The sequence below is a fragment of the Pecten maximus genome, chromosome 16 (genome assembly GCF_902652985.1).
Source record: "Pecten maximus chromosome 16, xPecMax1.1, whole genome shotgun sequence".
NCBI classification, from domain to species: domain Eukaryota; kingdom Metazoa; phylum Mollusca; class Bivalvia; order Pectinida; family Pectinidae; genus Pecten; species Pecten maximus.
In genome coordinates this window covers 31,121,606-31,138,520 of record NC_047030.1, presented here as the reverse complement: position 1 = coordinate 31,138,520, position 16,915 = coordinate 31,121,606, and the positions used below count along the sequence as shown (strand labels likewise).

The window sequence follows — 16,915 nt, the reverse complement described above, 5'->3', positions numbered from 1 at the left end:
CACAGGCTAGGGGGACAACACACTACCTCCGACTCAAAGTCAGGGAGTGGACTTATAACACAGGCTAGGGGGACAACACACTACCTCCGACTCAAAGTCAGGGGGTGGACTTATAACACAGGGGGACAACACACTACCTCCGACTCAAAGTCAGGGGGTGGACTTATAACACAGGCTAGGGGGACAACACACTACCTCCGACTCAAAGTCAGGGGGTGGACTTATAACACAGGCTAGGGGGACAACACACTACCTCCGACTCAAAGTCAGGGAGTGGACTTGTAACACAGGCTAGTGGGACAACACACTACCTCCGACTAAAAGTCAGGGAGTGGACTTATAACAGGAAAATGAAATGATTTTGTTGGAAGTTTTACTGAACAGTTAAGTAATACCGATAGATGGTTGTATTTCCGAGCATGGGCTTATCTGGACGGTACGGTAATTTAGTGTCTCGTCGATGTCTACGTTTAGATTTGATCGCGAATCTAACAATACTGTAAAGCCACGTGAGCCCAGTAAATGTACTGACCTTGTCTAGATTTTAATCTGTTGAACACCACACAGCCAGGTCAACATTCTCTAATCATGACACCTACAGGTAAATCTTACAGGTAAACCTACAGTTACTCTGGTGTCAATGAAGGTAGTCTGAACGATTTAATCCTGTACAGGGTCTACCCTCAGCCTCCTAGTATACAGGTGTGTGTGTGTGGTGGTGGTGGTGGGAGGGGGGGGGGATTGCACTAGAAGTGTTACTTCACCTTTCACCTAAGTATTTTCATTAGTTTTTGTCCTTTGTTAAATGTTTTAAAATTTTGTTTTACAGTAATAAGTTTATTGCACTACAAGTGTTATTTCACCTATACAGGTATTGATTATTTATTGCCCTTTGTTAATTAAAAGTTTTTAAATCTTGTTTTACAGTTATAAATTTATAGAGAATACAAGTATATCATATATACCTGGATATCACTTTCTAAAGCAACAAGCCTGTCAAACAAGTCCTTGTGAAAGAGATAGTTTCTTGTTGTAAAAGGAAATTCCTTCTGTATGTGATACTTTCCACAGTCCAAAAATGAAAAAATGAACGCTTCTTCATTCTATTTGTAGCATGTCAAACCAGCTTATTTATACAGGTAGCGTGTTTCCAGCCAATTATGTGTATTTATGTTGGACTTCTAAACGGTAATATCCAGCTGGTATTTCAACCCTTTTTTGTGGGTTTGTGACAAGAGAGATGAGGTAGACTACAGTATGCAACCTTGTCTTTGTTTTATATATATCACATATAGATTAGTTGCATGTTTTTTTTAAAACGTAAGATGGAGCTGGAAATTAAAACTTTACTTCCCGTGAGAATTAAACAAGGAAGGAAAACAAACTGAATTCAGCTCAACCTAGATCTTCATCCTACCTAATAAAAATCTGGCAAAAAGTGAGGTCAAAAAGGAAAGATCACCGGAGTTTTTTCTGGTTGGGTTGGTAATCCTAACCGATCTTGCCATAAAAACAGTAATTTTGAACCAGTAGTTCTGGGGGAGCTTAGTTTTAAGTCCTTTTGAATACTACACGCTATCAGGTCATGCAAATGTTGAATTTTTCAACAGTCACTGACATATCTAAATTTGACAGGTAAGCTCAAATGAAGGTCAGCTCAAGTCATGCAAGCATTAAGACATTCAGAGACTCGTCCACAGCCAGCAGATCGGTGTAAATTAAAACTAACCAGGAGAAAGTAGGCCACATTGTGTAACCTTGTTTCATGTTCCATTTCCTAGATGACAAAAGTGAAGTCTAAAACTGCTTTCCATATCTTTTTCCTATGGACAAATTACCTCGAAACTCTCAAAATTCTGACAGTTTCCTTTGTCGCAGTCTAACTATAACTTTTTTTTATGATGGATGCATATTTTATATGTTTAAAAGTATTTTCTGCATAAGACACAAAGAAACCATCTCAAATATTAATGTTTACCAGTGCATCAGATTAACGGAGATAACTTACCTAGATGATTCAGAAAGGGGGATAACTCTCTCTGGATGAAGTAACACAGGAGGACCAGTATGCAGATACGGCGGAGGGATGCCACTTAATCTAAAAAAAATCATAAATTTTAAATTTTAAACGGAAATTTTTTGAAACCATTTCAACTTAACTGTGTATGAAATCAAATTAAACTTGTATTTTATTTATTTCACATTTCAATTGAATCGCAGTTACTAATATGACAACTTGAATTTATATTGGACCAGAATTCTCATCCCAATCTAATGTCCCTGTTTGATATACCCACCCTTCTCTCATGATAGCTGGAGCTGCAGGTAAAAGTTTCCCATCCTTGAGAGCTATGAGCATGCTCGGTGACCAGGGTCGGAAGGCGGACAGTCCACGAATCCCTGCCTCTACCCATGATCCACTATTTGATGAACTAGCACTATCTTCACTCTTCGCTCGCTTTAAGTCCAAGGTTTCACTGTCGCATGTCTGCCAAACAAATGAAAATGAAATTAAATGAAATGTATAATGATTTCACAAAATAATGCAAAATTCTTGCTAAAAGAAAAGTTCCTTTCAAATATCAAACTGGCAGAAACACATCAAGATAATTATAAGTGCTGATTTTTGAAAAGTCACAAGTTACTGCAAGGATGATGTGTTTCAGATTGTTACACACATGCACTTTATTATGATCTCAAGATCAAATCTTAAATTTTCACTGGCCAGATCACAGGATCAAACAATTGCTGGTATATTTTAGTTAAATCATTTTGTTGCAAAAAATCATTATTTCAATATATTCTATAATGGACACCAATAATCCATGCAGACTTTAAGTTGTACCATAACAAAATTTGTGAAATTTTATGTAGTGTTGAATCATCCCCAAATTTTCTCCACGACTTGTAGTGTTGTTCACACAATATCATTTTAATTAATCAATACACCTGTTAATTAGTATACCACACGTTGCAGGTATATATATATACCACTTCAGGGAAGAAACAGATCACAAGGTCACTTGAATCATTGACGCAGTGTTCCTCTGTGTTGATATATTAATCATGACAATTTAGTGTCTCCTAGAATCAAATGTATGAAAATCAAGCGAAATGTGTCACCAATTAAAATATTAATAAAATCAATTATATGCAGATTATGGTTAATAGAGCATTACTGGTATATTTCTATAGCGAGTATGTTGGGAAGATTGTATAGAATATCTATTTCTAATGTACAGTATTATAGTGGGACAACCTTCAGAATGTATCATATGCTGTTCAGTGTCTTTATGAAATAAACTTGACAATGACTTATATCATTGATGTACTTAAAGAAATTAACTGTTTATGAAACTCCACTACTAAAATGAAGATGTCTCATTTTTAATATTTGTCAACATTTACAGCATTGATTGAGCCGAGTTGAGAGGGTTTCTAATTAAAATAATTCTGGCATACTGGAGTGTTTTACAGTAAATCTGGTACACTGGAATGTTTTACAGTAAATCTGGTACACTGGAGTGTTTTACAGTAAATCTGGTACACTGGAGAGTTTTACAGTGTTTTACAGTAAATCTGGTACACTGGAGTGTTTTACAGTAAATCTGGTACACTGGAGTGTTTTACAGTAAATCTGGTACACTGGAGTGTTTTACAGTAAATCTGGTACACTGGAGTGTTTTACAGTAAATCTGGTACACTGGAGAGTTTTACAGTAAATCTGGTACACTAAATCTGGTACACTGGAGTGTTTTACAGTAAATCTGGTACACTGGAGAGTTTTACAGTAAATCTGGTAGACTGGAGTGTTTTACAGTAAATCTGGTACACTGGAGAGTTTTACAGTAAATCTGGTACACTGGAGTGTTTTACAGTAAATCTGGTACACTGGAATGTTTTACAGTAAATCTGGTAGACTGGAATGTTTTACAGTAAATCTGGTAGACTGGAGTGTTGGTACTCTGGGATGTTTTGACTGGACACCAACTACATATCCAGTTATTATATACTTAATCAGTACATCAAGTACACAGAGCGCATTCGTTAATTGGACAGAAATCTTGGTCAAACCTGTGTTTGCTTTGGCAACTTTTGCGGTACGTTACATACATGTGTTTAATTCAAAGCATCAAATGTAGTCAGTGTGATTTAAAATTCTGATAACTGCACATGTAGCAGTCTACCAATATGGTAATAATCAGAAATTTTACTTGAAATTGGACTATATATAACACCTGTACATTAAAATAATTAAAACATTAAGGCACGGACAATAACAACTGGAAATGTAGTTAAAACTTGCATGTATTACATGAACAAGCTTAATCTGAATTGCCTAACGATGAGAAATTACCGTTTTATTTATAAACCTGAAATTCAACACAATCATGTCTCCTTTTCCTCATCAAATTGAAAGTGATTTTCGGGACTTTGATATGTCCGTTTGAATATCGGTACTCGTCAAGATTTTGGAAAAGTGTTCTGAGCTCTCCTGAAAAAATTCTAGAACTACCAAGTCGGAGTAATTGGGGCAGTGCATGTGCCGATCATCATTACAGAATATATATATACAGTGGATGTTATCAATATTGAGAGCAGTAATAATATATCTATATAGCGAACAAGGCATTTCAAAAACCAGCCATAATCTCAACCATGGTGTAGCTACCATCCATGGATATCAATATAAGCTGTCTGCGCTCTAGATCTATCTATATGTTGCCTCTGGTATTTTAACACACATCCACAATAATACAAAGCTTGTGGTCAGTGGTTGGTCAATATACTGTAGGCTTATAATTATAGACAGAGGTCAGAGAGGGCTGGTCAGCTGGCACAATGTCAATATCACCTTGGTCACTGACCAGTACAGTCAGTAACATGTTTCTATATATGATTACTAATAATTCCCTGCCTGATACTCATCATATGCCTGAAACATGTATCGGTACCAGAGCACAGCCTGGACGTAATGTAAATCTAGTAAATGTTGTAATTAAAATGGTAATAAAACTTGTATATACTTGTATGTGATTTTTGAGATAGACTACTATGAATTCTTATATTCCAGAACTCCCAAACATCCAGAGAACCCATTACAGGGCTTTTTCTCACTGATTTGGGAAAGGGCCTTTTTGTCTAATTTTGGAAAGAAAATTGGTGAATTGGGAAAGATTTTTCAGGAGTAAACTGAAAGTTTTGGGAATTTGGCTTCAATATGAAATAATTTTAATTTGGAATGGGGCCCATAATTAACGGCCCCAAAAAGCCGCCAGGAAATGTATGTATGTATGTTATATGTATGTAATATCTGAATATGGGAGTTCATGTTTTTTTGGGTTTTTTGGTTTTTTTTGCATTTATAAACTGATGTTCAACTTAAAAACTGAACAATTCCTACAAAAGACATGCATTGTTATAACACAATCGCTACCAGAAACAAACCACTAGAGTTGTTTTATAGTAATTCTCAAAAAAAGAAAAATACTTCTCATCTCTGAAGTTTTAAGCGAGGCCATTTTCATTTACATTTTGTAAATACTTGCCGCCAGTAGTGGCAGACAGTGAAATTGGCTGAGATGTTGAGGATTATCACTGGCAGCAAGGTTTCATCTTAAATTTCTAACATAGGCCGGTGTCAAAATATGTACATGCCAGTCAAAAACCAGGTTAAACTAGTATTGGGAGGGTCCACATACTTCCTGTCCAAATATTCAATGAAATGTTCCGTTTAACAAAACATACCCATATCGTACATTATGGCCTTGGGTTAAAATACACCACATACACAAGCCAATGAATTGCAAAATTCAAGCTTTACTGCCAAATTCACTATACAAACACTTTCAATATTGATTGGGAATAGATTGGTAATATAAAACCTCAGTATACAAATGTTCTCAAAGATTAGGTTAATGCCTGCAAGTCTGCTTCAATGTACTTTTCGCATGCAAACTAACCTTTGAAGATTATAAGGAGAGGATGTCGCAGATTAACGGGTAATCCCCCAGCATGACTGCCCAAATTGTTATACACAGTTTTATAGACACGATGGCACAATTATGCAGTACTTCTGTCGCTCTTAAATGTACTTTAAACTATTCTGACAACTAATCTAATGAACTCAGTCAGTCAATTAATTTCTTAAGTTGTCCGGAAATGGATCTTTAAGATTCATAGTCACAATGCTCAAATAATGGATTTTTTTTCTTTATTTCTTTAATTTTATTCAGTTATTGCTAGTTTAAGAATTAGGAACAATTGATGAAATACTTTTGACTCTGGCAAAACAAACTCAAATATGGACAGAGAGGCAAATTATCTTGATGCCTATCAATTCAAAACTTGTATTATATAATAAGCTATGAACGGGACATTCTGGCACTAAGTTCCAAAACAATGTACATGCTTCCTGCCAAATTTACATCTTAAATACTCTGGCATGATTTCAGTTAAAATGACCTGAAAAATTACTTTCAAAAGTCACTCGAATTAAAATCAACCTTTAAATACATTAAATCCACAGGAAAGCCATAAGCTGATCATTCCATAATAATAGTACACACATACCATTGAATTGGAGCCATATAAAGTGACCTCTTTACAGGGATTAAAAATTAAAATTCAAAACAGGTCAGCATGCTAAGATGACAAAGAATGCCAAATTTGTGATATCAGTATACGTACAGAGGTGCCAACAATGATTAATTGAAAAGAGGAAGGTTTTCGAGCGGAGCGAGAAAAAAAAAATTTCAGGGGGTGTGGGGGCCCGACGAGGCCCCCAGACGCTGACGGGTTTCAAGTGTCCGGAAATGCATTCTGGGCATAAGCAGCACACAATTCAGATAATTTGGTTTGGGAAAATAACTCAAATATATGTTTAAAAAAATAAGAAATGTTAATTTTATTTAGTTTTACCTTGATATAGTCTGTCTGTGATTTCAGTGCTTCGTATGTATGATGTCATTTTCCCCACCGTGTGCAATGCTAAAATCACAATTGCAAGTAACACATCTTGCAGTATATTCATCCCGATCGGATTGAACAATAAAAGGAAAACGCTCCTTGTATTCAGATTTAAATCTCTGGTCCCATTGCGACTTAACTTTTTTCTTTGGTGTTACTGATTTTACGGTTTCATCTTCAGCTGTCAGACTACGTTTTTCCGCCATTTTGATAAACTTGGGAAGACCATTCATGATCGTTCATATGCTTGAAAATGATGTATAAATAATACTAATGGTGACAAACGCACAGGAGATCGAGAGCGCGGATTCTAACAGATCTAGTGGAAACGGACATCAGAATTCCGGATTTAGGAAACATTTCGATTTTTTTTTATAAAATCGTACAAAAGTCATGAAAAAGCGGAAGGCGTATTTTATACCTAAAAATCGTAAGGATTACGCCAAAAGAGGAAGGGTTGGCACCTCTGTACGTATCAAATAGCAGATTATCGAAGTCTCACTAGAAACATATTTGGCTTATACTAATATATTCATCACTTCGCTCTTATCTTAATGTGCTTATACAACTTACTGCAAAAAAAAGTTATCTATGATAATTTGTATTTTATCAGTTTACAAGGCTTATAGGTAGCTAGCCATGCAATAATTGGATATTTTAATATAATTTGTCATATGTACATCCAACCATCAACTCCTTCCATACTGACATGTCATCTTGAGACATCACAGGAATGTGCTCATGTATCCTTCAGGACGTCTTGCATTGAGACGTCATAGAAACATGCTTCGTTTTCTTTGTTACGTCTCATAAGCAAGACGTCATAAAATACAATTGTGTTTGACACTTGATTTTTAGCAATTTCAGAAGTGAAATCACTATTTTTCAGAAATCTGATGGTGAAAGGTCAGAATATACATCAAGATAAAGCAAGAACATGTATAATTTGTGCACGCAAGGAAAGAATTATATTACAAATGAGTGATAATTTAAAAATAAGTGACATATGGTGAGCAGATCAAGTTGTACTTCCTGTCATTCAACCTTTCATATTTCCATGATCGTATTCAGTAAACAAGTTTCCACTCGTTCCATACGAAAGCTGGCAGCAACTATTTGGTGACATACTCATAGTGACACACATTCGTAAATCATCATTATATCCAAATGGCAGCAACAGTGATGTGTTTGAAAAACTACTGCAAAAGGGCAGACGCAGCATGCAGCCACTTTCGGTAGCAACCATGAAATTTGATGGAAAGAGTAAACATTTAATGAATACAAAATAATATATGATTTCAAAATGTGTGCATATGTTGCTTTTCTATGGAGCAATTAAAACCTTTGATATGTAGTTGTCATTTATAACACTGGGTTCTGGGGATCCTTCATAGACTCATACTAATTTTCATTCAACATAGAAAGGCAGTGTTTAATTTTCACATAATTTTCAAGGTAAAAAGAAAGTGTCATACGTTTTTTCGTTACACTTTATACAGTTGTATCAATTAAAATGGACCAAGTTTCTTTTCGGATGTGTCTTAGATCCTATGCAGTTTAAGGGATTTCCTCTAAGTAAGAAAGATTTATCATTATAAAACTGGGCCAGGTCCCTGCTGTGTCCTACATTAGTAGCTAGAACTCCAAACACCTGCACATTTTAGCAAAGGTCAAAGGACCAATATTGTGGTATAATAGCCAATAATTACGTAAGTCTAGCCTTTGACCCTTATTGACCTTGAAGCCTAAGGCCCGACTGTCACAAGTAGGTGTCAGGTGTGTGTTGACTATCTGCAGTCTATATCAGATATACACGATTCTATTTATAGCAGCAAAATGTCTGCAGCCTCTCTGTCCTTACAGTAGTAAATACAAATCTAGGATGTCCTGTACCATTATACAGCCAATATGTTGTTTTTTGTAGTTTTCCAGTTTTTGTTGGAAGGGTCATTGGATGTCAGAAAATTATTTGCATACTATACATTAAAGACTACAATATCCATACTTATGATACTGTATTTGACCTACGTAAATGCACAGCATGTGTAGAGAGAAAAGTTTCTATGTGAAATCTGGATGTGAAAATTAACACATTTTTTTTATATATCAATGTCTTTATGTAGGAAAATCAATGTAGAGTCTTCTCAATATGTAGTGTATCCATTCTCTTCCTGACAAAATGTGGGGGCGCTCCTACAGGTCAAATATAGTATATATTAATTCATTATAGCTGTTGGAAGTTTAAATCTCATCTGAATACATGCTGAAAATCATAATTCTCATTTAATCTTTTTATTTGGTAAGGCCTAAAATAATATGTGTGTTTTCGTTAATTGTATAACATGCGAGAAAAAATATGGTTGGTAGGTAGGTAGGGAAATCTTATATTTTTTGTATGTAGGTAGGTAGGGAAATCTTATATTTTTTATATGTTTTCTAAGGTTATATAGACAAGCAATCTTGACTTTAAAAGTCCTTCCTTGAAAATGACGACAAAAAAAACCTACAGAATAGGCACAAAAATATAAGGGTCGATAAGGTTCCCATGAAAACACGAGTATTTTTTTTAGGCCGTACTAGCGATATTATTCTATACGGAAAAATATCAACTTCAAATTTGTCAGAATCTGTTCAGCTCTAATCAAAACTTCCATAGTTTACCCCACAATAGAGTATAAAATTCAATATGTTTTTTAATCAATAGATTGTATTATTGTATCCATACCACTATGGAGTACATACACACACTGTCTGTATATAGAATGTGTTCACTAGACTTTATGGCAGACAGCAGACTAAATTTACTCAAATATAAACTCCCCACTGATGAGCTTAGAGTGAAGCTCTGGGCATTTACACACAACACCACACTTCAAAAGTTGTCTTCATGAAAAAAGTCCTCTTTAAAAAAAATTGTCAAGTGTAAATTAACAATAAATTAAAAAAAAATAATGGATTTTCATTCCTTAAAAAAAATTCTACCTATATTATTCTTCAAATAATTTTAGAAATATATTGAATTGCATATGAATATGAAGTGATTCAACTACAAATATTTGTGATATTTGGAAGTTAAGTCAACTAGGCTTTTTCAGAAATACTTCACCAGAGACTTACTCTTGCAGACTGTGCTCAGCCTTGGCATAGTGCCAAGTATATATATAAATGTAGGTTGTATCTGGTTTGTAATACTACTACTACAGTAACTCCTGCTGACTGAGAAGGCTTTTTTCAAAGTAATCAAAAGCTGTTTTCTAAAGCTTTAAAAATTAAAAGGCTGCAAATGGGAGACTTATTATTGGTTTTTTTTATATAGGTATACAAAATGTCGCTGAAATGCTCTACATAATTGCAATTGAAAAACAACTGAAATTATAATTAGGCAACAATTTCACACTCATTGATTGTAAAGTCTGACTATAAACAGTCTGTATACTCTATCTATAAATGGTTAAAGTGTCTTAATTATATAAAACTTCACTGATGTTGTTGATCCGAAAGTTATATAAAAATGTGAATATCCTGTTTTAATTATACTACCTAGTAATTATAACATGTAACACAATATTTGTACAATAGATGATCATGTCGCAATATTGGCTTTTTTACCATTTATAACATCAAAACATTTCTTTACAGAGAATGTCAACTTGTGTTTACATAGTGGTAACAGGCATACAAAAAGATGTTTCTGATTTGATGCTTCAATTGCGAGTTTTATCTGAAATCCAGTCAGGGCACAAGCTGAAATAATTGTCTTCTGATCATATATATTATATCTTCAATAAAATCGAAATGCAACGTCAAGACTACAAAATAGGCAGTCACCATCTACTTCACATTATTAGTAAACACAACCATTCATAAAGAAAACAGCTCTTTGTTCTCTCTTGGAATTAAGTGACCGAATCGAAATTACATCATATTTATAAACACACATATACTTATCAAGATACAGGATACTTATAGAAGGTTTCTGTGGGTTTAATCTGACCAGAATTTCTACTAATCTGTCGTGTGAACTACTGAGAGTCCTAGACGAAATCCTAGTACCCAGACAGACAGGGCTACACACAGAGGTCAATCCCCTCAGGACAACAGGCACAGAGGTGGTCATAGGGGCCATACAAGGGTCAATCAGTGAGGTATGATGTAACACTAAATCAGTGTTATGTCACAAACCCCAGGTGAGTGAGGCCAGGTGTGAGGTAACCTTACAGCACAACCTGGTATACCATTACAGTACCCTCCGGCCATTAGCTACCCTAAGACTGGTGAACCATGGCCAGTTTATATAAGTGATTGTTCAACAAGTGTAAAACCTCACTAACATTTGTATTAGTGATGTAATATCTACAGTATTTGTTATGTGGAAAAAAACAAGTTTTTTTATTCAAAACAGCACCAGTTTGAACCACTATAGTATAAATAAGACCAAGAGAGACAATTAACAGTAAATGTTGTAATAAATTTGATTTGGCCAAACAAAGCAGATTCAAAGTTATGACTTTATTTTAGCATAGTAGGTTGGTTTCTTTCAGAATAATTAAGAAATTAATCTTCTATAACTGATTTATTTAACAACTTAACAAAAAATATTTTCTATCATAAAAACAGAAAGAAGTGAAATTGTTAGAGATTTGATCTTACTCATTCTGATAAACATATTTTTTACACTTGAAATGATGACCAATACTTTTCATTATTTTTTTTTTATAATAAAGGTTTATACAAAATGTTTTCATGACTTCAACAGTGCTTCAGTGAAAATTGCGATAGAAACTGAAGCAAACAATAAGACTGATAAAATAAGGGTCTGATTTATTTAAAAGTAAATAATTCTGAAGTAAACAGGAAACATCTGTTTGTGTCTCGACATATTTTCATGTTTTAAAGGATGCACGGGAACATTTGCGATGTTTACAAAGATTCCTGCTACATTCATATACAATGGTGTGTGGTGATATACGATATGGGTGGATTGACATTCGATTACGTAAACAGCAGAAACATGTGTAAACAAATAAGCATGACTGCACACAGCCATGATTTTGAACAATTTATTCTCTATACTGCTTCATTTTTATACCTTCAACAGTCAACACAAAGAAAGCTATTTATTAAATTGCAAAAGAACAATAAACCAAAAAGTTAATGTGTAAATAAAAATGAAAAAAAATATAGATTTTTTTTTGTTCAGATATTTTTGTTTTCTTTTGATGAATTGGAATATGTGTTATTATTACCCATGAATTTTAAGATCCTAAAATATAACATGGTATTTTTAATTTTACTTATATATCTTGTGTTTGAAATTTTACTAATATACATCTATCAACCTTGTTGTTTGTACCTTGTAAAAACAAAACATTTTATCACCCTTTTCTCCAAAATTATCAAACAATTAAACAATGGTTATGCTATTTCCTGTTGTCTTATATCTGAAATTATTTATTTCAAACTTCTGAAAAATGAAATGACCTATATAGTACAAAGGATGAACGATTTGGCATGTCGTCAAAAACACCTTGTTGTCATCCAGACTGTAGGCTAGACCACAGACGGGGTTCGTTGGGCTGGCCTAAAACTATCCTGAACATCAATCTAAGCTAAGTAGTTACATTTATATAAATAGAAATATTACAATCATTCTGTGTGTAATTGAATAATTACTGTGTCGAGTCTAAGTTAATTCGAGTGTAACCCCCTCTCGGATAATGGGTTGGTCCTTTTCCGGCCGCTAACGAGGTCGCCTAGCCCGTTATGTAACTGGGATCAGAGAGTAATCCTCTCTGAAGGGGGTCACCGGTTCCGAGTTGGAGTAAACAACTTCTACGGTAGAATCCATTTATAGAGTTGAACGGGTTCGCCAGCTTGCAAATAAATTTGGCACCGTCTGCATTACGGATTCACGATATTTAAGCACTTGCCAAAACTTTAAACTAGAGAACAGGGAAATATATATCAGATTCACGGTGTATATATCCAATTTACATACTGTATATTACACATGTATACATTTACATACATTTATAAACAATGTATAAAGATGTTTTACTACTTACTATATCTAATTGTTTAGCATCAAGGAGACACTTCACAAATATCAATTATGTATCTAAAACACAGAAAATAATTGTACAAACAACAGTACATATCATGACAACGGGAAAATACCAACCTGTTTTCGCTTGTACTTGTTCCCCGAATCAAACTTGATTTTCATTCTTTCAAGAATATCTTGTAATTTATCCTTCCCGTCCTGATCTTTCGCGAGGAGGAGATAGGATCTCCAATTAGCTGAATCAAAACCCCAATGACAAGTCCTATTTTCTAGGGCTTTGTGAGAATGACACACAAACTTCTGGGTACTAAATGATCCCAAACAATCCACACACTGGATACATCTAGCGTCCGCATTACTATACAACTCTGGGTTAAAAATGCCTTTGCACTTTCCAAAACATTCGTGATAGACTTTGAAGCTATCTGGTGAAGGGGGCTCGTGGAATTTTTCCGGTGATCTATGAAGTAAAGCATTACAAAGACGTTCAGCATCGGTTTTGGTTATAAGTCCACAACTCGGTGCGTTTAGGGGCAAAATCCCCGTCACCTTCAGAATGTGAAGTTGTTCAGGATTACATCTCGAACAAAAAATATGTAATTCGTCACAAACCGCGTTGATTTGTTGCAAGCTGAACTCACGTAAAACAGTATTGAGAATCTGTGGTAAACACAATCGCTTTTCACCTCCTACTAAAAAACAGGCGATCCTCTCTTCCTCGAGTAACGTTTCAATCTTTTCACTTTTACTCGGTGTGTCCACTGGGGTAAAAACCGGCATCTGCTGAACCGGGAAAGGGGGAGGGGGTACCCTCAGAGATTCAAAATCCACACCCTTGTCCGATGGAAGTTTCTTTACTAGGGCCTTACGATACTCTTCGAGCTCAGCCATGTCGGAGGGCGAGAGCAGACTCGGAAAGCCGCCCGGCCCTGGTCCCTGTAAACTTCTCATTGCAGTCGTTTGAAAGTTTTTCAGGACCCGCTGTACATGGGGATTAAGACCCTGATGAGCGAGGTGTTCCATCAAAGCTTATTTTCCGTTCACACAGCATTAAAATCCGCACTAGGTTTCTCTCCTTCTCCGTTCCTTGTTGTCACACATGTAGTCTATCCGCACCGATGTCTCTCGACCGAATAGTTGGCTGTTCCAACAACTGTGCGGAGGCGGTGTATTATGACCTCATTTAAGTCTATCGCGTTTACGCTGTTGTGTTAAACCTTCTTTTATCCTAACCTCGACTCTACATCACGTTTATAATGTTTGTCTAATGTCGAGTAGTTTTTTTTTGTTATAAATGGACGAAAGTATGAAAATACGGCATGGCCGTATGTTTTGATTAATGTCGCCGTTCTTTTTACCTCCCTCGCACAAGTCTCCTTTAATAAATTTTAAATTGGAAGTCATTAACATTTTATTTTGAGAACCAGAAACCGTTTTCAACTTTATAAAATACTTATGTATATGGACTGAGTTTTTGAGACGATAACATGACAAGACTTGTGGTCAGATAAGGAAAAAAACAGGAGGGCATGTTGGTCGATCTGTCTGGCGGCAGGCAAATGAACATTCAGTCGTCTAGCCTAAGTGACGTCATGTCGTCTACCGCACTTATTGATAAAGAGCCGACTATAGTCTGTTTCATGAAAGTAATCAATGTACGCGAACCGATACGATTCCCTCCCTTGACTAGGTAACTAAGGCTGATCTTGAGCAAATAAAGAAATACATTTTGTAATAGAAATAAGAAATGCGAGATTGGTCAATTCTTACAGTGGATTAGTGTTATATATTTTGTAATAGAAATAAGCGATGTGTGATTGATCAATTACTACAGCGGACTAAATGTATTTAAAAAGATTTACGAGGTCAATATTTTTTTCAAACGTAAATATTGTGATTAATGATTTGAAATTTTTTTCTGTCATTTAATTTTCTCTTGAATGTAACTGTTGAATAAAATGGCTTTGGAAAATATGTTCCAATATCTTTATATCGCTATTTCGGTTATGTAATAAACATCATATACGGATTTTCATTTCGCTTAGGACCCCACTGATAAAACTAGTTATGCTTACGTAGCATGTACATATTTTGAACGTCTATTATTATAGATTAATGCCACATTAAATACCGTATATATCTACAACCGATGAAAGCAGCAAATCCCACTTCACATTTTTCTCCCTTTTTATTAAGTACACGTACAATATTTTTAATTATTTGATCAAATTCCAACTGATGTTTTTACATGTCTATTGTCATTATGATAGGTTGTTGTTTTATCGTGTGTATACTGTTATGTAACGTCAATCTACATATATTTATAGGTGTCAGATATATATAAGTGTCTTGGCACTTGTTTCTGATTCCTTTTTGTATCATTTATATGTTGCATATACGTATATTGCTAAATGGTAACTGAGAAATGAAATACAGTTTAAACTTAACTAGTTATAATTATATTTGTTTCATCTAAAAAGAAACTCGCTATTTTGAAATATATTTATAATATAATTTTCATTTTATTCATTCTGAAATTTTATGTACACGTAAACGGAAATTAGTGTTTAATCGTTACATATAGATTGCCGGGCGATTATAAATAGCTGTAAAGTACAATATATCATTTCTGAAGAGTATAATTATATTTTGGTATTATAGAAAGGTGATGGCTCGTTATATCATTAATTTTAATCTTCTTAGCTTAGTTTAAACATATTTCTTTGCAAAACGTTTAACTAAAGGATTGGGCACAGGTTATTGCAACTTAATTAATAGCCATTCCGCAATAATGTACAAAATATACAAGAGCATGCACTTTTATTTTCATATATAAGCATAGATTTACTGAACACACATTTAATCTATGAATTATAGCACAACTAGCAACTTTGTAAAACTGTGACATTACCCGTAACACTACGTCACAAGATACTGAATCATCAATCTGTGTACGCGTACGACCTAATTAGGATAACCGTAACGTAAGATGATATCCCCATTCCAACATTAGTTTCCATTAAAGTACCGGGTAGATATTAGTATGCTATCTTAATATTTTGATAAACTTGGGAAGACCATTCATGATCGTTCATATGCTTGAAAATGATGTATAAATAATACTAATGGTGACAAACGCACAGGAGATCGAGAGCGCGGATTCTAACAGATCTAGTGGAAACGGACATCAGAATTCCGGATTTAGGAACATTTCGATTTTTTTTTATAAAATCGTACAAAAGTCATGAAAAAGCGGAAGGCGTATTTTATACCTAAAATCGTAAGGATTTACGCCAAAAGAGGAAGGGGTTGGCACCTCTGTACGTATCCAAATAGCAGATTATCGAAGTCTCACTAGAAACATATTTGGCTTATACTAATATATTCATCACTTCGCTCTTATCTTAATGTGCTTATACAACCTTACTGCAAAAAAAGTTATCTATGATAATTTGTATTTTATTCAGTTTACAAGGCTTATAGGTAGCTAGCCATGCAATAATTGGATATTTTAATATAATTTGTCATATGTACATCCAACCATCACCTCTTCCATACTGACATGTCATCTTGAGACATCACAGGAATGGCTCATGTATCCTCAGGACGTCTTGCATTGAGACGTCATAGAAACATGCTTCGTTTTCTTTTGTTACGTCTCATAAGCAAGACGTCATAAAATACAATTGTGTTTGACACTTGATTTTTTAGCAATTTCAGAAGTGAAATCACTATTTTTCAGAAATCTGATGGTGAAAGGTCAGAATATACATCAAGATAAAGCAAGAACATGTATAATTTGTGCACGCAAGGAAAGAATTATATTACAAATGAGTGATAATTAAAATAAGTGACATATGGTGAGCAGATCAAGTTGTACTT

General features: G+C 34.7%; 1 protein-coding gene across 1 annotated transcript in view; it reads right to left on the bottom strand.

The window, feature by feature from the left end:
* The window catches only part of LOC117345065 (ski oncogene-like), a 44,987-nt gene extending 30,431 nt beyond the window's left edge, over positions 1-14,556 (bottom strand). Inside the window, 3 exon segments of the mRNA XM_033908008.1 lie at positions 2,009-2,098; positions 2,298-2,488; positions 13,151-14,556. Of these exon segments, the coding sequence (XP_033763899.1) occupies positions 2,009-2,098; positions 2,298-2,488; positions 13,151-14,056 (1,187 nt within the window). The 5' untranslated portion in view covers positions 14,057-14,556.
* Between the last annotated feature and the right edge of the window lie 2,359 nt (positions 14,557-16,915).